This window comes from Myxocyprinus asiaticus, chromosome 21 (genome assembly GCF_019703515.2).
Source record: "Myxocyprinus asiaticus isolate MX2 ecotype Aquarium Trade chromosome 21, UBuf_Myxa_2, whole genome shotgun sequence".
NCBI classification, from domain to species: Eukaryota; Metazoa; Chordata; class Actinopteri; order Cypriniformes; family Catostomidae; genus Myxocyprinus; species Myxocyprinus asiaticus.
Genome location: NC_059364.1, coordinates 40,901,318 through 40,926,618, shown reverse-complemented (window position 1 = coordinate 40,926,618; position 25,301 = coordinate 40,901,318). Strand labels below are relative to the sequence as shown.

At 38.3% G+C, this 25,301-nt stretch overlaps 1 protein-coding gene across 1 annotated transcript in view; it reads right to left on the bottom strand.

The window, feature by feature from the left end:
- LOC127412509 (calcium uniporter protein, mitochondrial-like) overlaps window positions 1-25,287 on the bottom strand; it is a 138,574-nt gene extending 113,287 nt beyond the window's left edge. Inside the window, exon 1 of the mRNA XM_051648970.1 lies at window positions 25,110-25,287. Coding sequence (XP_051504930.1) covers window positions 25,110-25,229 — 120 coding nt within the window. The 5' untranslated portion in view covers window positions 25,230-25,287. The remainder of the gene's footprint in view (window positions 1-25,109) is intronic.
- Window positions 25,288-25,301: the final 14 nt, after the last annotated feature.

Sequence of the window (25,301 nt, the reverse complement as noted above, 5' to 3'; positions counted from 1 at the left end):
AACTCCGCGATGCGATCCGCTCTGAACAGCTGAAAGCCCGGCAGATGTAATGCGCTGTCCGGAATGGCTTCACTCAGCCAGGTTTCTGTGAAGCACAAGGCAGCAGAGGTTGAAAAGTCCTTGTTTGTGCGGGTGAGGAGATGTAGTTCGTCCGTTGTGTTAGGGAGAGAGCGGAGATTCACTAGATGAATGCTCGGCAGCGTTTTTCGAAAGCCCCGCCGACGGAGTTTGACCAGCGTGCCTGCTCGTCTCCCTCATCTGCGTCTCATAGCGCGTTTAAACAACACAGTCGCACCTCCAACTAAAATGTCAAACAAAACGTCCGAATATTAAAAATCTGGGAAAAGATTGACTGGTATATGCTGTCGAATGTTCAGCAGTTTGTCTCTGGTAAAACTGACTGGAAAAAATATTACTAAACACAGGACAAACAAACAAAAACAACAAAACAATAGAAGTGCTCCACACCGAGGCGGCCTTCCCCGGCGCCATCATGATGTACTGGTGATTGTTGGGTGATTCATGAAAAAGATCCGGTTCAAAAGAGTCATTTGGTCACAACTCTCTCGCGCTGGATTTGTTGTTGTTGCGTGCGGTGCAGCGAGCTTGTCATCACAACAGAACGAGTGAAAAGCGACACGAGACACACTGGTGCTCTACAGATGTATTCAATAACTCACAAGATGATATTTGAACGCACACAACCCGACCGTCACCAATGGCGACTAGATTTTATATTCAAGTCGTAATAAATTATTTTTGGTCGCATTTGCGACCATTTTTGTCGCAGTCTGGAGCCCTGTGATGTATTGCCTACAAAAAGAATGTGCAAGATGCCCAGTAAATTCTATTCAGTGAAATCAAATATAATGTCAATATCAAGGGAAATAATTAACAATTTTGATTTTTGTCATAATCATGCAGCCTTATATTTCACACAAAACTGGACAGGACTTATGAAAAATTGAAAGCTTCATAAGATTGCCAGACTGCAACGCAATTATGTGAACCAGGGTGAGCAAGCTTTTAAACAGTCTGTCGAGAAAGAAATCACATTTAAAATGTTGATATTATAAGAACTTGTGAGGACTTAATCGCTGGATTTGCCAAAGTTTGTCTTGTTCATGGTTTCAAATATTTTGAAAGTTATTCAGAGTTTTGTTTGAGGCACTTAGGAGCAAGTAAACTAGATACAGTATGCATGAGCACCAGAGTATGTGACTGGAGTGGCAACAATTTCCCCTCTGCACTCAAAGCATTGTATAATCACTCTGCTCCGACTCCACTCTAGGTTGTTCATTTCCTGCTCCCTGCTCACTGATCAGAGAAACCAAGCTTTGTTATGGTTTCCAATCGATTCTCCCCACTCAGTAATGCACCCACTGAGAATCATGTTGAAAGAGCCTTAATAATTGGTGATTCTATTGTAAGGAAAATGGAAATAGAGACTGCAGCCACCATTGTTAAATGCATTTCTGGGGCTCGAGCATCGGACATCAGATCAAATTTACAAGTGCTGGCTAATGCTAAGTGTAGATTTTCTAAAACTGTTATTCATGTCGGCACTAACGATGTCCGATGTCAGAGATCACTAAAGATCATGTTAAAGAGGTGTGTGAACTTACAAAAATGATGTCAGACATTGTAATATGCTCTTGCCCCCTCCCTGCTCGTCGTGATGACAAGGTTTATAGTAGATTAGTGTCACTGAATGGCTGGATGTCTGAGTGGTGTCTGGGGAATAGCATAGGATTCATAGACAATTATAGTTTTTGGGGTAGACATGACCTGCTAAAGAGAGACGGACTCCATCCCTCCAGGGAAGGTGCCACTCTCCTCTCTAGTAATTTGGTCATAGTCTTAATAGTGATAGTATCTGACTAATTGGGGCCCAGGTTAGGAAGCAGACAAACTGGTTAGTCCGAACATCTGCTAGCTGCCTTGAGACGTCACACAGTTCACTTAAACTACAAAACTTAGAGACTGTATCACCTAGATATCATATAGAAACTGTGTCTGTTCCCCAAACTACCAAAAAAAAAAAATCATTTAGAAAAAAATGTGATTAAGGTCAAACTTGAAAAAAACAAAAAAATTGAAGTTAAACATCATGGAAAGGTAGGGCTACTAAACATTAGATCTCTTTCTACCAAAACACTAATTGTAAATTAAATTATTACAGATTATATTTTGGATGTGCTCTGTTTGACTGAAACCTGGCTTAAAACGGATGAATATATTAGTTTAAATGAATCTACTCCCTCAGGTTATTGTTATAAACATAAGCCTTATCTGAAGGGTCGAGGAGGAGGTGTTGCTACAATTTACAGTGGTCTTTTGAACTATTAATGCTTAATGTGACACTGTCAGATATACAGTTTAAGTCAGAAGTTTACATACACTTTAGCCAAATACATTTAAACTCAGTTTTTTACAATTCCTGACATTTAATCATAGAAAACATTCCCTGTGAAATGTCAGAATAATAGTAGAAAGAATGATTTATTTCAGCTTTTATTTCTTTCATCACATTCCCAGTGGGTCAGAAGTTTACATACACTTTTTTAGTATTTGGTAGCATTGCCTTTAAATTGTTTAACTTGGGTCAAATGTTTTGGGTAGCCTTCCACAAGCTTCTCACAATAAGTTGCTGGAATTTTGGCCCATTCCTCCAGACAGAACTGGTGTAACTGAGTCAGATTTGTAGGCCTCCTTGCTCGCACATGCTTTTCAATGCTGCGGATTGAGGTCAGGGCTTTGTGATGGCCACTCCAATACCTTAAGCCATTTTGCCACAACTTTGGTGGTATGCTTGGGGTCCATTTGGACGACCCATTTGCAACTAATCTTTAACATCCTGGCTGATGTCTTGAGATTCTGCTTCAATATATCCAAATACATTTCCTTCCTCATGATGTCATCTATTTTGTGAAGTGCACCAGTCCCTCCTGCAGCAAAGCACCCCCACAACATGACGATGCCACCCCCATGCTTCACGGTTGGGATGGTGTTCCTCGGCTTGCAAGCCTCACCCTTTTTCCTCCGAACATAACAATGGTCATTATGGCCAAACAGTTCAATTTTTGTTTCATCAGACCAGAGGACATTTCTCCAAAAAGTAAGATCTTTGTCCCCATGTGCACTTGCAAACTGTAGTCTGGCTTTTTTATGGCAGTTTTGGAGCAGTGGCTTCTTCCTTGCTGAGCAGCCTTTCAGGTTATGTCGATATAGGACTCGTTTTACTGTGGATATAGATACTTGTCTACCTGTTTCCTCCAGCATCTTCAAAAGGTCCATTGCTGTTGTCCTGGGATTGATTTGCACTTTTCACACCAAACTACGTTTGAGACAGAATGCGTCTACTTCCAGAGCGGTATGATGGCTGCATGGTCCCATGGTGTTTATACTTGCGTACTACTGTTTGTACAGATGAAAGTGGCACCTTCAGGCGTTTAGAAATTGCTCCCAAGGATGAACCAGAGGTCCACATTTTTTTCTGGCTGATTTCTTTAGATTTTTTCATGTCAAGCAAAGAGGCACAGAGTTTGAAGGTAGGCCTTAAAATACATCCACAGGTACACCTCCAATTCAGTACATCTCCTATCAGAAGCTAATTGGCTAATTGTCTAAAGGTTTGACATCATTTTCTGGAATTTTCCAAGCTGCTTAAAGGCACAGTTAACTTGGTGTATGTAAACTTCTGACCCACTGGAATTGTGATATAGTCAATTAAAAGTGAAACAATCTGTCTATAAAGAATTGTTGGAAAAATTACTCATGTCATGCACAGAGTAGATGTCCTAAATGACTTGCCAAATCTATAGTTTGCTAATAATAAATCTGTAGAGTGGTTAAAATATGAGTTTTAATGTCTTCAACCTAAATGTATGTAAACTTCTGACTTCAACTGTAAATAAAACATCTCTATTGTCTTTTGCCCTTGCTACTCAGATTTCCTTGGTGAGTTTGCAAATTTTCTATCAGATATAGTAGTTAATGTAGATAGAGCTTTAATTGTTGTTGACTTCAACATTCACATAGATAATGAAAATGACATATTGGGATTAGCATTTATCGATATTCTCAACTCTCTTGGAGAAAATGTGACAGGACCAACTCATCACCATAATCATACGCTAGATTGAATTCTGTCATATGGAGTTGATGTTGATACTATAGAAATTCTACCGCAGAGCGATAACATCTCAGATCATTTCCTTGTCTCTTGTTTGCTGCGATCAGCTAATGTCACTCAATCTATACCATGCTATCATTCAGGTATAAACATTCTTTCGACCACTAAAGATAGCTTCACTAATAATCTTCCAGAATTTTCTCACATCCTCAGTAAGCCAAAAAGTCTAGAAGAACTTGATGTAATAACAGAAAATATAAACACAGTCTTCTCTAGCACTCTTGATAGTGTCGCCCCCCTTCGATTAAAGAAAATGAAAGAAAAAAGCATCGCACCATGGTACAATGATCGCACTCATGCTCTCAAGAAAGCAGCTCTGAAAATGGAGCGCAAGTGGAAAAATACAAAATTAGAGGTATTTCGTGGTGCATGGAAGAATAGTGTCTGTAGCTACAGACGGGCACTAAATCTGTCAGGTCAGCATATTTTCAAACTCATAGAAAATAATCACAACAATCCTAGGTGTTTATTCAGTACTGTGGCTAAATTGGTTAGGAATAAAACATCGCAGAACAATAGTAATGACTTCATGAATTTCTTTACTGAAAAAATGAATATAATCAGAAATAAAATTGGGACTATGCAATCAACTGTCACAGCACCTCAGAAAACAGTGTCTCATAATTTTCCTCATGAGCAACTTCAATCATTCGTGTCATAGGTCATGAAGAGCTAACAAAACTTGTCGCCACAACATGTATGTTAGATCCAATACCAACTAAGCTCTTAAAAGTGAATTCCCTGTAATCTCAGAACCTCTTCTTAATATTATTAACTCCTCGCACTGTTCGGGATGCAGACACACTCACTCAGTTTAAGTCTAGACTAAAAACACATCTATTTAGCCAGGTATATACCTAATTTATCCATCATCTCACAATTAGCCTGCTTTAGTTAGGTCTGCTGGAACCAGAAACATCTATCATGATCTATAACTCTGCATAAAATTGAATGACATCTATGCTAATATTATTCTATTTGTTTCCATGCCTCGGGATTCATATCCCGAGGTTAAAAGAGCCAGCCAGATCCAGCTCCATTCCTGCTTGGTGTCGGACTCCACTGCTATGTGTCTCTGAGTGATGACGACAAACTACAGCCGGTGCTAGCCATACATTACTTCAGTCTTTTATGATGGAGTTCAGAGGATGAACTGATGACAACTCCAACTGTAAGACATCGGATACTTCATATGCCACTGCCTGAACCTTGGATTTAGGATTGACCCCACCGAACCTCACCTGCCAGTTGAACTGCGATGCACCTCATTGATCTCTGCCTGCATCACCTTTGTCTATTGATGGACTACACTCTTGAAATTGAATACATAGACTATCATTTAATTGCCAACAAAAGCCTTCATCAGCCAACTAACAAAGGACAATGCATCTATGTGAACTTCTGCAGTTAATCCAGGATGGATTTAAAAGATATTAGTCATTAATCTTACAGTTTATAAAAAAACGTTTTTTTTTTTTTTTTTTAAACACTGGACCTTAACACAACTTAATTTACTAATCTTAAACCATGAACTGCACTGCACATAACTAATTTTGGCATTATATTCATGCTGGTAAGCCAGAGGGGAACTGGCCCCCACAGTGAGCCTGGTTTCTCCAAAGGTTATTTTTCTCCATTAACCAACATCTTATGGAGTTTTGTGTTCCTTCCCACAGTCGCCTTCAGCTTGCTCACTGGGGCTCTAAATACAATTATTATTTAATTATTTAATTTTTATACAGAATTTACAATCATATTTAATCAAACTACACAATGGTCACTCTAAGACTTTATAGATATTACAGTAAAATTTTTTTGTTAATGCATGATTTTCTGTAAAGCTGCTTTGCAAACGATGTGTGTTGTGAAAAGCGCTATACAAATAAAAATGACTCGACTTGACGAAGCTCCGCATTCACTCCATGGCAAAATTTGCTCAAACAACAGGCCCCGATACACTTAATTTGAAATCAAAGAACTAATGGGTGTGACATCATTCCGAACAAAACATGGCCAAAAAAGGTGTTTCTGCATTCGTTTCGGTGGTTCGTAACAGCTCGCCAATGGAAATTTTCAGGAAAACTTTGTACCGGCTGCTAAACACCTTACTGCAAGTGGTCTACATCATCGGTAGGTGTGACCTGAAGCTCCGGTTACATTCTTCTTCAGTCAGTTAAGATGAACACATGAACATGCAGAGTTATTAGTGAGCTGGTGCAAACTGGCCTACATCTGTAGGATCGTTTGCATAGAGACATCAAAAACTCATTAGTGCCTTCTGCAGCCGAAAGCCATTCACACATCTGCCCAAAGTGAGAGATGCCTCTTATTATCATTTGTTTGTCTGTATTGTGCCCATTAACAGTCTTTTACACACCTATCTTTGCAGTAGTATCAGTGTCATCAAAAATTACAATAAAGCCGGTTTTACACGGTACGAGGTCTCCGCGCGTTCTCTATTCATTTTCAATGAGAGAGAGAGAGAGAGAGAGGCAGCAGGTGGCAAAACGGGCACGGCAGTCGAAGCGGCGCCGCTTTCCAAGCTCACTTAATAATCCTGCCGTTTTGTTGTGCACGAGTGCTTGTGGCGCACACCGCGCAAGATACAAATATTTTATCTCTTTGTGGCTGCCGCTTGTCAATGACCAATCAGAGGGGTTTTTTTTTCACAACCAATAAAATGGCATGTAGCTTTCACATAGTCAAAAACATCAAGGAGGAGCACGTAGTACTTGCTGTGGCAGATTTTCTTGAACTTTATGATACAAACAAACTTAAATGTAGCACTTGATGTGATTATATTTAAGGTATTTTTAGAATGTATACAAATTTGCCAATTAAAAGATGAAATAGCAAATTCTATTTCTTTAACCACTTGTTAAAGCATATGTAGAACTCTACTGAGACACGGAATATTTACAGTAATAACACATTTTATGAAGAAATAAGTGCCATTTTATTATGTTTTATTTGCTATTACTTACATGCAATACAATATTTACAGTTATTGCCTCAGAGACAGCATCTTGGCACTAAACAGCGCACAAAAACAACAAATTGTGGCTGGTCGTATTGTGGTTTTTATGTCAGTCAAATGGTCATTATCATGCCCCACTAAAGTGAGGTGTTTCGTGCTAAATGTTGTACACGTTTCTCTTAAATTTCCATCTACAAACATAACAGGCCTGAAAATGTAAAGGCCCTGTGCCGTTAAGTTGCACATCGATCAACTTGGCCACAGGGAGCCCTTCACAAGCTCACACCTCCATCCAGACACTCAGAAGAAAAGCATAAAGCATCTTTGTACAAAGGACCTCTGCTCCAGAAAATTAACAAATAAATACACCCCATTTACTTACAAATGGGCCATTATGAACTAGGGGCGTACAAGTGAATAGGGAGGGGAACATTTAGGCATGGGCTGAGCTCAACAATAAGGATGCAAGATAGTTTTGGGGGCAACAGTAGCTTTGTCACTACATTCGATTTGGCGTGGTGGTGGCGTACTGGGCTAAAGCACAGAACTGGTAAGCAGAAGGTTGCTGGTTTGATCCCCACAGCCAGCAAGGCACTTAACACCAGGTTGCTCTGGGGGGATTGTCCCAGTAATTAGTGCACTGCCAAATGCATAAATGTAAATGACACATTTGTCAATCGTGTTTTTTTTTTGTTTTCTTTAAACATTAAACATTCAGTTTTCTGTGTTTTGAACATAGTTGTAAATTTATTGTAAATTCTGCTGATTGAAACTTCATCAAGGAAACGTAATAAGAGTTGGCTGAAAACAATACAAAATAAATCTTGTAATCATGTTTTCCAGCCAATTATGATGTTGTGAAGCTACATTACAGTGGTATAACATAGCTTTTATAGCAAATTAAAGAAACTGTAAAAAAAAAAAAAAAAAAAAGGTACTATAAAGATTTCTTCTGGCATATGTAAAAATCAGTGCTGTCAGTCAAAAAAAATTAAATCGCGATTAATCGTATAATTGTGTTTTAGTTTATCGCGATTAATCGCAGATTTTGAAAGTGCTACATTTGACACTATACTGCATATACTTCTACTGTATATACTGTATTTATTATTTTCCTGTCAAAATGCATTTATTTACATTTTAGGAAAGAAGCAAAAAAATATGTAACAATATAATGCTTTATTAACATTTTCCAAACAAAGCCTTCCACAGTATAAAGATAGAAATGCACTAAAATAGCACCAATTCAATTAGCATTAAATGTTTCCCAAAGTCTAAGTGGAGTTTGACTAACTGAAAGAACTAGTCCACACATCCAGTAGTTTGCATATTCATTGCAATGGGTCTTAAATCTCTTAAACTCTCATCCGCCACAATAATAATCTGCCGGTAGACTGTGGCTATCCACTTTGTTACATCATGAATCATGAAGATTTGCGTTAGGGCGTCGTTTCAATGCCAGCATCAAGCGCTGCTTTGAAAAGCGCTTGAAGACAAAAACGTCTCATTCTGCATTTTGGTGATAGTTAAGACTTCAGGTGCTTCTGTGGCAATTAAAATGTGCCTTAGATAGGCTGAAAAATACTTGATTTTTATCACAAGTCCCATCCGGGCTTGTTTTGTGCATCAAATAACACAAAAGAGGTCCTTTCTCCATCATTTTATCACTGACAGGAAAGCTGTTTTGTGTGTGTGTCTGAGGTGTGTGTGTGTTGTGTGCTTCAGTGTAATGATTCTGGGCGTAAAATTGCAAAGGTCCCACGCTTCCAACAAGTGTTTATGCTGGTTTATGCTGTATTAACAGTAAATGCGTTAATCGCGTGTAAGAAAATTAATGCGTTAAACGTTTTAAATGAATCGCATGCGTTAACGTGTTAATTCTGACAGCTCTAGTAAAAATATATTGCTATAAATAAAACTTTTCCTTTTAAAAATTAGTGAGTAGAATGCAAAAATTCTCAAAAGTGGTGGGATTATAATGGTTGCTACACCCATGTTATGTAGCATGGTACTATGCCTTTATTTGTTATGTGGATAGGTGCATGCAAGCAAGATATGAAACCATAAAATCCTTTGATAAGTGTGAGAAGAGCTGGAAATGCAAATAGCATGAGCTAACAATGATAATCTCAGTAGTATGCAAACACTGACGGATAAATCTCTACATTTCCTTATTGATATATGTGAAAAGGACACCGGTGCTATTTATAAAATAGCACTTTGTGACATACATACATAAAAAATTGTTTTTATGATTTACACATTTAAAATTCATCAAAATTCCATCAAACTGAATTGAGTAATCTTTAACAAAATATAAATTACAAAACTAAATATTAAAATAAGTACATTTTTATTAATTTAATTTTGTTAGAACTCCACAATTCAATTTGAAGAAATGTTATGAAATTGAAATGCATAAATCTTAAAAATAGGCTAAAATACTTTGAGTGTTAAGCCTTGAGAGGCTGTGTTTAAAAAAAAAAAAAAAATCACTTGAGTGGCTTATTGCAAGAAGCAAGAGCAATATGATAAAAAAAAAAAAAGACACCAATATTCAAGAAATAGTTGATTTTATTAACAATAAATCAGAATAAACAATTCTTTCGGCAAGTAATAGTTACTATTGTAAATGTAGGCTGTTTACAACGTAGCAACTTAGTGCACTAATATAGAATGTGCGGACACAGGTGTGTGTTTATCGGCATTTAACAATGGCTCCATGCAGTTCATCCAATCAGAATTTAGAGTCAAAACTATCTATTTTATAATATATTTTAAAACATTTAGATATGTTACAAACACATAAAATCAAAAGTCTATCCAGTTTCATAATTGGCGGTTTCAATCTTAAGCCACATCCACACTATGTTTTTGGTTTCAATATCTTAACGTCATTATTTTCCAAAGTATGCAGTATTAGACAGTGTTTTCAAAAGTCTCAGTTTTCAGTGGAAGTAAACACAGTTCTTGTGTCTATGAGAGGCACCAAGATAGAAAAATCAATGCATTTTCCTCCAAAGACTTTATAGTGTGAATTTGGCCTCATATTACCAATGAACTTATTAATTCAACAAAGATTTATTTGAAAATGCCTTAATAATCCCCATCCTAAACCCCAAAGGACAGGTTTAATTTCTCTAATAAGCCAGGCAGGCAATCTCTTATTAATCCTCAGTATAGCAGACACTCACATTACCGTTTGGACAGGATATTTTTTTGTAGCTGAACTCTTTATGGATTTCCATAGAAGTGCTCAAAATGATGAACTAGCCCAAATCACATCAGTCACAATTCATTTATTGTTCTGCATTTAAATAAAGCTGAATAATGAAAACGAGTAGAGGAACGTAAACAAGGATGTCCAGAGAGGGACAGCAGAATGCCAAAGCAGGTGTAGAACTGATGAAAGCAGAGGGGGGGCATAGTGTTGGCACACATTACAGGTTTGGAATATGACCTTCAACGACTAGAAATATACATGCACCCTGTTAAAAAGGTGGATTTTTTGTGTATCTGAACTGACAATCTGCCGTTTTACTCGTGATTTGTGTGAAAAGGAATAAGAGTCGTTGTTGTTGCAATCTAGTGTTCATTTTACAAGGGAACTACAGCGAAACGTCCAACGAGCCACGTAAAAATCATTTAGCAAAAATGTAGGCATAGTAACATGATTCTACGAGACTAGGTTGCATAAAATGGCAAGTTGAGACTCTAAATTCTGATTGGATGAGCAACATTCGAAGCCGTAACACATCAACTGAAAACGATATAAGTGGGGAAGTAGCAACGTTGTTACACCCCTAACGTGCGATATGTAAAAATAATTTTATCGATAATCGCCTTAAAAAACATTGCAATATCTGATTACAGCGACAACCCCCCTGCCGAGGGTCGATACATTTTTTTGCTTTATTGGTTTTGCTTTCATTTTTATTGAAACACGTAAAACATAAACAAAATAAATTTCTTCAAACTGCACTATAAACTAAATGAAAAAAGCAATAAAATAAAGAAGTGATCAAAAATTTTTAACCACCTCCCCAAATCCAAACATTTACCGTTTACAACGGCCCCATTTGCCATCACGCAAGCGTCAGTGAACGACAACAGGTGGAAAATTACTAATAGCATTCAGATTAAGAACTAAAGACAATCATAAATGTAAAGATAATAATAATCATAATAATAAAGCCTAATAAATTCCCTTGTGTTCCCAAAATAATGCTGCCAAATGAGTGTTCTTATCGAATGTGTTTGTATTGCACAGTTTATTATGCCTAAAGAAACGAAAATAGAACTCAATTTTAGGTTCAAGGTGAACGTGTCTTGTATTACTTTATGATTTAATCACTTTCGTCTTTGTTTCTTTAATACAAAGACATATATTACTGAACTTACAGAGTTGTGTTCACAATGCATGCCAACCGTGTAAAAATGAAGCAAACTTAACTCACATCACCTCCCGAGATAATTTGCAGCATTCTCAAACATTATTCTTGCAAGCAGTTTTCAGATGAATGAAACAGAGAGAAAAAAAAAAAAAAAAAAAAGAGTGAAAATCCTTTACATGCGCTTGTTCCACATGACAGGCTCGTGCTGCACGCCTCTGAACAAACAGCAAAATCAGACACAAGCATTGACGGCTTTTCTTTTGTCTGTTCTTAAAAATATAATAAAGTGTGTTTCTTCAAGCACGTGTCTTTATGACTAACAGCATTTCTTGTCATGTGTTACTCTGAGACGTCTTACAGCTCGCCTGCCTGTTGCGGGTAGATGAACAAAATTACCCGCATGAAATACATTTGGACGAGGAGCTTGTGAACTGGATTCAGCCTTGTCGCATTTTGCAGGTGGCGGGTGCTAGTTTCACACCCTGTCCACGGTTTAATTTATTTGACAACTTCCTAGATCCATGGTTTTGCCATTTCCCGATATTGTCGATCATCATCTGTTCGCAATCGGCATCGGGATCTTTGTAAGAAATCGTCGATATCCGATTACATCGTCCTATCGCCCAGCCCAATACACCCCTTAATAAGAAACTCTTCCTCATCTTGACTTTGGGACACGTTCCACTTTGTATTAGGGCTGCAACTAACGATTATTTTGATAATCGATTAATCTAACAATTATTAGACCAATTAGACTATTCTGCGATTATTGCACCGATTATTCATTAGCTCTTAACCGATTATTCAGCTTGTGCCCCAACTTAAAAGGTTGTATTAAACATGCTTACTAACAATAAAGAGAACAAAATCAACTTTTAAAAATACCTCTAAATGACATTCACTGAATTAAAAGAAAAACAAAATACTTTTTATTAAGTTTAATTCAAATTCACTGCAAAAAAATTCTATTGTTATCAAGTGTTTTTGTCTTGTTTTCCATTTAAAATTGTCTAAAAATCCTTAAAACAAGATACATTTACTTGAGAAGCAACATAAAAGATATTTAAACTTGCTTTAAGAGAATGTATCTTAAATATAAGTGTATTTTGTATATAAGTGTATTTTTTCATTTGGTTATACTTCTGCGAGTGCAGTAAAGACAAAATATACTTATATTCAAGATCTATTCTCTAAAAGCAAGTCTAAATATCTTATATGCTGTTTCTCAGGTGAATGCATCTTTTTTTAAAGGATTTTTAGATACTTTAAAATATTTGTATTTTTAATATTATATTCAACATTCTCAGATTGCTCAGACAATTTTTTCTTCTGCGTTATAGGTGCTAAAGAAAATGTACATTGTTTTAAAGGAGTTTTAGATAATTATAATGGAAAACAAGCCAAAACAAAAACAAATAAATAATGTATTTTGTTGCAGTGTATAGCCTAATGGGGCGAAGACTACCCTCTCTCACCTTTCTGTTCACTTCAATCCATCTTTAACTCACAAAAAACTCTCTCTTATTAATAAAGCTGCGTATTGCCAATTTTCTTCACGACAGTGACACATATATTATGATTCAATAAGTCATGAGCTATCACGTTATAATCTAGCTGCAGCAAGCGCACGAACTCAAGGGATGAGCGTCCCTGCGACAGAGTGTGCATCAGCCGGATGCAGTTTCAATCTCTCTCCCTTAGACCGGGACACTTCGCGCAACTCTTAGAAGAGGCGCTGATCGCACAGAGAAATGCCAGTTTCGGAGTTTATAGTTATTTACATGATCTGCTTCCGTATTATTTGAACTTTAATAAAGCTATAAGACAACATCATATGTATCCTTCGCAGAGATGGCAATACTTTTATTCATTGCGACAATCTTATGATGGCAGATGAAGCGTGAGAAATGCTGATTATACATATGCTTAATTCTTTCAGTACTGCAAATTATCCATAATACATTAGTACAATGTAATTTAAGTGGAACATTTTACCCAATATTTGTGCATATGTATTTTTACGCTTTTTAAGGACAGTTCAAACTGCCCTAACAAAAGGCAACACTTGAAACAATCTAAAGTTGGCTGTTGTATTTAGAATGTAAACCACCATAACCGTCGCGTTTACACTGAACCAACAAACTAGCGTCTTCGCGTATCATTGTTCCCCTTTGAAGACAGCTGAACAAGAGGTTGTGGATGAAGCCCTGCTTGATGCAGACAAACAGCTCATTTAGCTAATATATATATATATATTATATATATAGGTTGAGGTCATTAAAACTAATTTTTTAACCACTCCAGAGATTTAATATTAGCAAACTACAGCTTTGGCAAGTTGTTTAGGACATCTACTGTGTACATGACACAAGTTATTTTCCAACAATTGTTTACAGACAGATTGTTTCACTTTTAATTGACTATATCACAATTCCAGTGGGTCAGAAGTTTACATACACAAAGTTACCTGTGCCTTTAAGCAGCTTGGAAAATTCCAGAAAATGATGTCAAGCCTTTAGACAATTAGCCAATTAGTTTCTGATAGAATGTGTACTGAATTGGAGGTGTACCTGTGGATGTATTTTAGGGCCTACCTTAAACTCAGTGCCTCTTTGCTTGACATCATGGGAAAATCAAAAGAAATCAGACAAGACCACAGAAAAAAAAAAATTGTGGACCTCCACAAGTCTGGTTCATCCTTGGGAGCAATTTCCAAATGCCTGAAGGTACCACGTTCATCTGTACAAACAACAGTACGCAAGTATAAACACCATGGGACCACGCAGCCATCATACCACTCAGGAAGGAGACACATTCTGTCTCCTAGAGATAAATGTAGTTTGGTGCGAAAAGTGCAAATCAATCCCAGAACAACAGCAAAGAACCTTGTGAAGATGCTGGAGGAAACAGGTAGAAAATTATATATAGCCACAGTAAAATGAGTCCTACATCCACATAACCTGAAAGGCTGCTTAGCAAGGAAGAAGCCACTGCTCCAAAACCGCCATAAAAAAGCCAGACTACAGTTTGCAAGTGCACATGGGGACAAAGATCTTACTTTTTGGAGAAATGTCCTCTGGTCTGATGAAACAAAAAATTGAACTGTTTGGCCATAATGACCATTGTTATGTTTGGAGGAAAAAGGGTGAGGCTTGCAAGCTGAAGAACACCATCCTAAACGTGAAGCATGGGGGTGGCATCGTCATGTTGTGGGGGTGCTTTGCTGCAGGAGGGACTGGTGCACTTCACAAAATAGATGGCATCATGAGGAAGGAAAATTATTTGGATATATTGAAGCAACATCTCAAGACATCAGCCAGGAAGTTAAAGCTCGGTCGCAAATGGGTCTTCCAAATGGACAATGACCCTAAACATACCTCCAAATCTGTGGCAAAATCGCTTAAAGGACAACAAAGTCAAGGTATTGGAGTGGCCATCACAAAGCCCTGACCTCAGTCCGATAGAAAACTTGAGGGCAGAACTGAAAAAGCGAGTGCGAGCAAGGAGGCCTACAAACCTGACTCAGTTACACCAGTTCTGTCTGGAGGAATGGCCCAAAATTCCAGCAACTTATCGTGAGAAGCTTATGGAAGGCTACCCAAAATGTTTGACCCAAGTTAAACAATTTAAAGGCAATACTACCAAATACTAACACAGTGTATGTAAACTTCTGACCCACTGAGAATGTGATGAAAGAAATAAAAGCTGGAATAAATCATTCTCTCGACTATTATTCTGACATTTCACATTCTTAAAATAAAGTAGTGATCCTAACTGACCTAAGACAGGGAATGTTTTCTACGATTAAAAGTCAGGAATTGTGAAAAACTGAGTTTAAATGCATTTGGCTATGGTGTATGAAAACTTCTGACTTCAACTGTATATGCAATTTAATATGCAGTATATGTGCAGTCAGTGCTGGGTGGATTACTTGTGAATTGTAATCTGGTACTGGTTACAAATTAAGACAAAAAAATGCAATCAGTAACGTAATCTCATTTTTGGGGGTAATCTAATCCGATTATGTTTGGATTACTTTCAACCTAATTCTATTTTATTTGATGTCACATACATTTGAGTAGGATAATCATTTTAACATAGAAGCACAAAAAGAGGAAGAAAATGTATTCCGTTCTTTATTACTTTATTAAAAAGAGCCTCACAAAAAGAGCTCCTTATGACATTTTTAAAATAGTGCTTTAAACATTACATAAATGAATTAAACATTAAATCTAGCAGCAATGACAATGAATCTAGTGCACGGCCAAAGTTTATAATTCAAAACACTGAGACATCAAGTTCATTTTAAGTGCATAACACAATAGCAACATTCAAACATTAATGACCATAAAATCAACATAAAACGAACATTAAATGAACAAAAATTAATGACCATAAAATCAACAGCAACAACACTGCCTAGGTCAAAGCTTTCATCACAAAACACTGAAACACTTTTAACCCTTACTACTTACTGATAGTCCATCCACTATTCCAAAGCTGAGGTGCATATCTTACTGTTGTAACGTAAAAGGAGCACATGCTAAAAATGTGAGACTATTGCACTTTGGGGTTAGGATATGATGATATTCATATTCAAATTATAAATAAATTAATAACAATTTACTGCCGTTGCCTTGTTAATATGTAATCATGTACTGTAATCTATAAAAAGTAACTGTAGTCTGATTACAAGTATTTTAAAATGTAATTTAATCCAATTACAAGTACTTGATTTTTGTAGTCTAATTATGTAATCCAAATGACATGTAATCCGTTAATACCCAGCACCGTGCTCGGTTGATTAAATATGTTTAGTATTTATTCAATTACACTTTAGCCACTTTTCCACCATCGGGCTGAACAGTTCTGAGCATGGTGAGGAACAGTTCCGGTACCATTTCTATTTGAGTATGGTTCGGCACAGGACGATTACAAATCGTTCTTGGCCCAGATTTTTCAGCACGGTTAGCTTACCATGTCCCAAATTGGTCTCTTCTTGAGGTTCCATTTCAGTTAGGATGCTGCCTAAAAAGACAGTAGATATCAAGGTTTTGTAACATAGTCACTAGGTTTTGGAACTCAATGTTCGACTCAATGTTCCTTAAATCCAGAATGCTAGCAACACCGTCAACAGGGATGGAAGAAAATTGAAGCCATTGTTCCAGACTAGGGATGTCACAATTATACAGTTACACTATTAACAGCGATTTATCTGTAAAAATGTAATGATTAGATTAACTAAAAATTTTGAATGTACGGTTTAAAACTGGGAGCACCCCACAAGCCTTGCCGTATCAGAGATGCTCTGACCCAGTCGATTGGCCATAACAATTTGGCCCTTGTCAAGTCGCCCAGGTCTTTTTCTCCTGCATTCAACACATTGACTATGAGAACTGATTGTGCACTTACCATCTAATCTACCCAGACCTTGACATGTGGCCTTGTAAGGAGATGATCAACATTATTTGCTTCACCTGTGGTCATAATGTTTTGGCACATCTGGATGGATGGATGGATGGACAGTATAATATATTAGTATATAAAATTCCATGTATGCCAAAATGTGAAAATCTTATGCTTGTGCCTGGGTGGTTAGGGCAGCTGTTGCTATGTTTACGTACGGTGTCCGCGGGGTGCTTGACCGGGTATCGCAGACTGAATGTAAACTTTCAATTCACGTGAAACTGGATAACACACAAACTCCAAAATATAACAGAGGATTTCGATCTACCAGATTCAAATCCACCTAAAAAGCGATTTAAATCGGCTTGTTGGGAGCATTTGAATGACAAAAGTTTTCATAAGACGACGAATGATAAACATTTAGACAGAAGTCATATAAAGGTACACATCCAACAAATGGGACAGGATTTTCCACTAGTCGTCCAACAACAAACTAGTGAGTTTAATATTTTTAGATATGGTTCTTTTAAAGGGATGAATTGAGAGATGCAAGTTTTGGTGCATTTGCATATAGTTACTTTTAGCATGGTAAACTTTGATAAGTTGAATCTTAAATCATCCTCATCATTATTTAAAGCAATGCTGGTGTACAAATTCAGCGCATTCAATAAATTTCAATTTAAGTCATTATAGGTCTTTAAATCGCCTGATGTAAACAATGTTCCCGTCATTATGCATAGTCCACAGGTTTATTTGTAAGGTGTTGTAAAGAAATTTATATCAAGGCTGTTGTCAGTTCTTTATAGTGGGATGTCTGACAGACAACGGATTCCTTTAATAAACTGTTCCAGAAGAAAAAAGTGTTAGATACTTGAACTGCATGTTGCGCACCCACAATAATCTTACAGTTATGCACTTTTGAAACAAATCCAAGCACTGCACTTAGCCTCCATATATCCCCAAGAAATGTGTCCACTAACACGTTCAATTGTGATTTGTAATGACTTTTTTGTCTCTATTAAAGAGAATATTTTTTTTGTAAATATTAAAATATGCATAATAACAGCATTTGCAAATAATCGTAAAACCGGTTCACCGCGATTTTTCCTCAGACGGTAATCTAAACGTCAAAAACTCACACCGAGGCATCCCTAAAAACACATCTACGAGATACAGCTGTCTCAGGGGGAAAAAATCTGTTTATGATGTTGCCGACCACATGACTGGATTGGAATCCCTCTATTTACACATTTCGTGTTTATACTTCTGTGAGAAAAGATACACAGGGACACGATATTCAGCACACACAGTTTAACGTATGCAAAAGTAATAGCCTAATATGAAACTGAATCTGAGGATTTACAATGATTTAAGGCACAATTGTACCAGGCCATAATGAAGTGCATAACCATGAACGCTGAACCCGTGGGTCCAACCTTTTTATCAGACATAAAGAAACAGTGTTGCATAATTCTGAGCAGATTATTCAGCCCACAGTTTGCACTTAATGACATTCCTCAAGGCTGGATATATGACACAATCCATTGTTAAAACATGGAGACCTCCATTTAATAAACAAAACATTATCCATCTTGAAAAAATGATCTGAAATACTATTCTAAGTCTCATAAATCAATATATTGATATGTGGTGTTTCCTGAGGCAAGCATTGGTATTCCTACTGCTCATCCTTAGGGTTAAGAATTTGAAAATCATAAGTGTTTGGAACAATATGAGGATGTGTAAATGATGACAGAATTATCATTTTGGAAAAACTAACCATTCAACGATAGTTGTGGGCCAACATCAATCTGAAAACATGACATGGAGCTCCTTACAACAGATGTAAAAATGATTTACGGTGCTTTCTTGAGAGCGACAGGCAGAGTGTACATTTAATACTCCATGGGAAAGTCCTTCAGAGTATTAAACCTATTTAGTCATATAAATCAGACAAAGATTACATCATCCATTCAATGAATCTTCATTTATAGCCACAGGAACATCATTAGAGGGTTGCAGAATTTGGTGCTCCTAAATCATTGTCCTTTACAGCAAAAAAGCCTGAAATATATAATTAAACACTATTAAATATAAGAGTTGAATTCTGTGCTTGCAGTCTCATCCCAGGCTGTCATAGGGGAGATGAGCATTAGCAGTCTTCCAGCTGGGACACTGAGAGGTGCACTCTCTGTCTAGACCTACCTCCCTCTTTTCCTGCTAATCCAGATCAGTGAAGTTGCCCAGTCAATTACAGCCACAGTTAATTGGGCCAGTCACAGGACTAGATGCATAAAAAAAGGAATGGGTCATGACTAGCCATCCAATAACCAACTAATCAATTATTGAGGGTGACTAGTTACAGATTTTTTCTTTTTAGATATTTTTAGCGTAGTAATTTTCCAAGCAGCCTCTTTTTTAATGCTGCACTTTATACTCTGGGAGAGTAAAGTTATAAAGACTCACGCTAAAATTATTTCCTTATCCATTGGGAATATTCAGTATAGCTATGTACGAAACACCACCCCACTGAGGTCACTGCCAAACCTAGCAACTTCCTACTGGTCAATGCTGCGAATTGTCAAAGTGTCACCAAAAGTGTCACCAAATGTCAAAGTACACCAAAGTTGAACCAAAATTCATGTAGGGAAATTCTTTGCTCTCAGAAGTACATCAGCTAAAATTCCTGTTTGTGCGGATTCCCTTTGAGGTGACTGTATTTCGCCATGCAAAGGTAAGTGTGACTAAGCCTTAACCTTATTTGCATCTTTAAACTCAGCATCTATAAACAACCTCCGCTACAGCCATACACATGCAGAGCAGACAGACATCTTTGGCCATTGTGTCACAAACTTGCACTTCTTTTGGCGTCCCGCAATGAGCACTGCATTTTTAAGATGGCATGCCAAGTTAAAAATAGTCCAACTTTGGGGCCTGGGTAGCTCAGCGAGTATTGACGCTGACTACCACCCCTGGAGTCGCGAGTTCGAATCCAGAGTGTGCTGAGTGACTCCAGCCAGGTCTCCTATGCAACCAAATTAGTCACATGGGATAACCTCCTTGTGGTCGCAATCAGTGGTTCTCGCTCTCAATGGGGCCGTGGAAAGTTGTGCGTGGATTGCGGAGAATTGCATGAGCCTCCTCATGCTGTGAGTCTCCGCGATGCCACCGAGCCACGTGATAAGATGCGCGGATTGACTGTCTCAGAAGCGGAGGCAACTGAGACTTGCCCTCCGCCACCCGGATTGAGGCGAGTAACCGCGCCACCACGAGGACCTAGTAAGTAGTGGGAATTGGGCATGCCAAACTGGGGAATAAAGGGGATACATTTTTTTTTTTTTTTAAATAGTCGAACTTTTAAAAACTTATATTAAAAGCACTACATTTTATTCAAATGCAAGAACACATCTTATGTAAACACCCCCAAAGTAACGTGTCCTTCTGAGGCCAAGTGAACCCGAAACTAGACTAATTATACAGGGCTTTGTTTAAGTTGATTCTTCGGTTAGTCTGTGGGTTCGAATATATGTAGTCTTGACCAACACTAATAAGGGCTGCTCAATTATTAGAATAAATAATCAAGATTACAGTTACAGCTGCAACAATTCACCTATCATGAAAAGTGTCAATTACAGCAGTCCATGTAGGTCTACTCATGTTGCGTCAAAATCTTCAATTTAATTTTCTATTTAATGTGTGTTTTTGCTGTGGTTGAGTATTGTATCCAATCACAGGCAAGTCCGTTGCTCGCTTCTGTTTATAATTTCTTCAAAATGTTAGTAAATGCTTTGTTTTTCATGCTTCTAAGAAAGTCAAGGTTAAGTTGATCCTTTAGGTACCATCTTCATGTACTGATAGAACAGTAAGAGTATGTTGATTGTATGTAATGTAATGATTAGTCGACTAGTCATTCAGACAACACACCACATAGTCAATTTTGAAAATATGTTGTTTTGCACATCTGACACACGATCACACTACAATGATCAAAAGGTCAGCGTGTCTCTTGTGCATCGAGCTTGAAGGATGACAGAGGAACAGTGTAAATTCAACAAAACACTGCCCAGATTGATGGCCTTAAAAAGACATGCATGGCACTGACCATTTGAGTGGTCCACAGAGATCTCCAGCTGATCTACTTTTTCCGATATTGTGAGTACACTTTGTTCTTCTAGTCTCTGTACTTCTCTCAATTCAAATACAAAGCTTTTATTGAACAGGTGAGTCAAAAGTGAGCCAACAAAAGTTAAGTGCCTATCTCAAGGGTCCAACATAAGAGTCTGGCTATCTGACACTGTGTGACATGCATTTCAGTTAGTCATTCAAGATTGAGCTGTTTTTGGTATGGCACTCCTAAACAACAAACTAACAGATGATCATCAAAACAATTATTCTGAGGGGCCACAGTGCACTTTTGGGGAATCATTCAATGAATGGCTTGCTTATAGATGACTCTGCATATTAAAGGGATAGTTCATTTAAAAACATAAAATCATTTACTCGCTGCCATGTTGTTTGTGTTGTAAATGATGACTACATTGGTCTTCTATCCCTTTAAGCTTGGATAGAAGAAAGTATTTTAGCATCTAAAAAAGTACATACTTTCCCTTTAACTGCTTGTTTTCAGCTCAGGCTCAAACTGTTTGTAGACAGAAGGCAGTTTTTTCCTCTCTAAGCCTTGTTAGATCTGCTGAAGTGCACTGTCCTTAGGGAAAATGGTGTGCTGTAGCAATTCGTTAACCACCTCACAGCTGCGCTTTGGATGTTTATGATAAAAGGGTGCTTTGAGAGTTGCCGCTTGTGCAGCATGACCTTGCTGTCACCGTTTTTTCTAAGCCTGACAGATTTGTGCTGGGCATCGCAAGTGTCCATGCCTGCTTGGTTTTGGGAATGCTGTAAATGCCAACCGAGCCACAAATACTACTGCCCAGAGGGAAATAAAGAGATGACACATGAGATTGATGATCAAACTAAGATTGCTTCATAGAAGGGGTTGGGAGACAATTCACAGAGGCTATTGGTGTTATTATTTGCCAATCTAAGTGGTGTGATGCTCTACGAAACTAGAAGACAATTTATCTGCATACCAAAATCTCATCAAAAGCAAACACTAGTATGAGCCCAGACATTAACTGTAAAGTTACTCATATCTTTGGCAAGATGTCACAAAAATAAAAGTTGTGTCTTGGCACCATGGTTCAGTGATGGTAACGGACTGTACTTTGATATATACAATAGTACTGTCTGATTAACTCATGCATATTACCATCATATTTAAATGGCTCTGTAAAGCCAGGTGCACATTGTATGATTTTTATGGTCCTTTACAATTGTTGCGCTTTAAACTGTACGATATGATATGATCTTTGGTAAAAGCCATGACACTAGAGGTCAACCGATAGTGGATTTTGCCAATACTGATAACTAAGGTGGTAGGAAAAGCCGATATTTTTTAAAATCGATTTATAGAATGTCAAGAATAGGTAAAGGCAAAGAGTACAAAATGAATAAAATCCTAGATTTCAATCAAAATCCCAATAATAACCAGAAAAAAAAAAATATGGTGCATTACGCTGGGATTTTAAGTATAAACAAGCCAGAAACACACCCGGGACTCTTAATTTGAAATGACGGAAAAACTATCGGCAACTATCAGCACAGATTTTGCAGATAACTGATAGTTCCAAAAAGCAACTATCGACACTGTTTAATCGGTAAAACCGATACATCGGTCTACCTCTACATGACACACTGTATGACACTACATCAGACTGTACAATACACATTGTAGCCAAACCTTTGGTTCCAATATTCCCGACTGACAGCACTGACTGTGTGCTTTATCTCATCTGGCCATCGTAGGAGGTCACATTGCACAACTGCATCGCAAACTATCCAGAACTTCGTCAGAAACCAAAATTAATCGCAAAGACAATTTATCGACCGTAAACGGGTCACAATAAGGCTAGAAACACAGATGCAGGTGCTTGGCCAATGCATTGCATACATGTGGTCCAGTTGAAAGTGCTTAACGTGTGTTGTTGCATTACTGTAGCGGTAACAAACCTCCGTAATCCAGGGAGCGATAGAGTTACCTTCAAAGGTCTGTGCAATTAAATTATTATTCAAGTAAGTTGCCATAAATATCTGGACTAACTTACTCCACCATTAAATTACTTGACTTGAAAACACACAGTAGAAGTAGACAGTTCACACAAATGTCCAATATAGCGCACTTTCTGACGACAACACGTACTTGTGCTGTGTTATGAATTGCAGTCCGACACATTTTGGAATGCACAAACCCGAGCTTGTGTAGACAGAACCCTGTGCATTTATGTACTAGCGTAGAGTATGTTTCAGCCTTTGGATTCTGCACAAAGGTAATTAATCGGCTATCTGTGAACATGTCACACCTAGGGCTAGAATACACTTCGTTTTACCATGTGCCGTTCTGTCTAGCGCATGGTCAAGAGCTCAGCCTTTCAAAGTATACTCTATTGGCTGCATCACGTGCACTGTGCCTGAGATGTACTGGCACTCGGAAAACCGAAGTAGGCTAAACTTTGGCCTTCAAAGACTGATGATATTGCCCTAAGACAAATTAAATATTTTACGATCCCCACAATTTGCCCTAAATCGTAAAGCGTGAACCCGGCTTAAGGTACTGTAAATACCACTGCATAATGGTACTGTCCAAAAAACACGGTATTACCATGGAACCTTGTCCAAAACACATGATAATGCCAAGGTGGTTTATATATATATATATATATATATATAAATGGGCAATATAGTATCTATTTATGGTACTTCAAATGATACCATTGTATCACTACCATAATAGTGTCCAAAAACCCGCAACATTTTTCCATGCTATACTTTTACAGTCACTATTTTTTTTTTTTTTAGTAGAACTTCTAACCCTCCTCCACCCATTCATCTATTTCGTTATCACTCTGAGGACTGCCGTATTTTTCTTGTTCAGCCGAATGACTGTACTCGACGAGCTTTTTCAAACATGCCGGAGCTCCATCAAGCAATGCATACTGGAGTTTGCTCAAAAGAAAACCCAGAGGCTTGCCGATGGAAACGGGAAACACCCGCAGAAAAGAAAGGGAGGGGTGCGGGAGTAAATAGGAGGAGAGTGACATAATTATAGGAAGAATATTCGATGTGCATGAGTTTAACTCCCTACCGATGTCTGTAGTTCCCCGGACACTGATGGGGAGGAGCTGGGTTGTAAGGGGGCGTTAATATTTTGTCAATTGCATGTATATATGCGTCAGACGGACGTTGCTTCGCGTAACAAGCGTTGCGTTTTTAAGACGGCGCGTCAAGTTACGCATAGTTCAACTTGTAAAAACACATTCTGTTCGATTTTGTTTCGAACGCAACGTCCTGTGTGAACGCCCCTTAAGAGAGGACTTCTGCTGCACTGTCACTCTCTCTTCTCGTATATACGCGCGCGCGCGCACACACACACATACACACGATCGGACACTGCAGTGGATCAACCACTCTCACGCGGTCCGTCCGGTCGGGAAATGCATGGCGCTGCATGCTTGAATGCCGAAAGCATTGGAGCGATCCAATGCCACGTAATCAATCACGGAGAGCGCATGATGTTTTCCATGCCCCAGAGTTGTGCGTACAGTCACTGTTAAAGTTGAGACCACTGTTGCTTTCACGGTTATCCTTGCAAGGGAACGCACGGACCCCCATGCACACTTTCGGCCAGGAGATCGCATCCGATCGCTCGCGTTTAATGCCGTAGCATGCATGCAAAGTTCAAACGCAATGTAGAAGACGTGACCAGACAGTGCATACCTAGGAAAGGCTATTGCACTAAACATAAGTAGACGCCGCCGGGACGTCTTGTAAAGCTATAGACTGAAAATGCACTGTTTAATGATGCAGCATTGCTGATCACCACAGTGCAATGCACTACTATACTCAATGCGGACAAAAATGTCCCAATAACGATGTACTTCCTTATCGGGATGTTTTTATCTAACCCTCACAGTCCAGAATGAGAGGAACCCAACCCCTTTATCTCTCTCCCAATTCAACCCTCCCCTTGTCCAGCCTCAGCGGCAACAGTAGCCCGTGTTAGGTTTCCATTCCGGGGACTCACCGTTCTTGTGCTCTGATGATGTCGCTGTGAGGAGAGCCCGAAAGCGGGAAAGGCAGAAGAGGCTAAGGCTCCACTGCTCCGGGACAGGAGGAGGACCGATCTATACACTTTCGCAGCCATGTCTGAAGTGAAACCCTGCCCATAGGAACGCAAGCGCTGCGGGCGAACCGACTGACACTGTTGGAGGAAAGG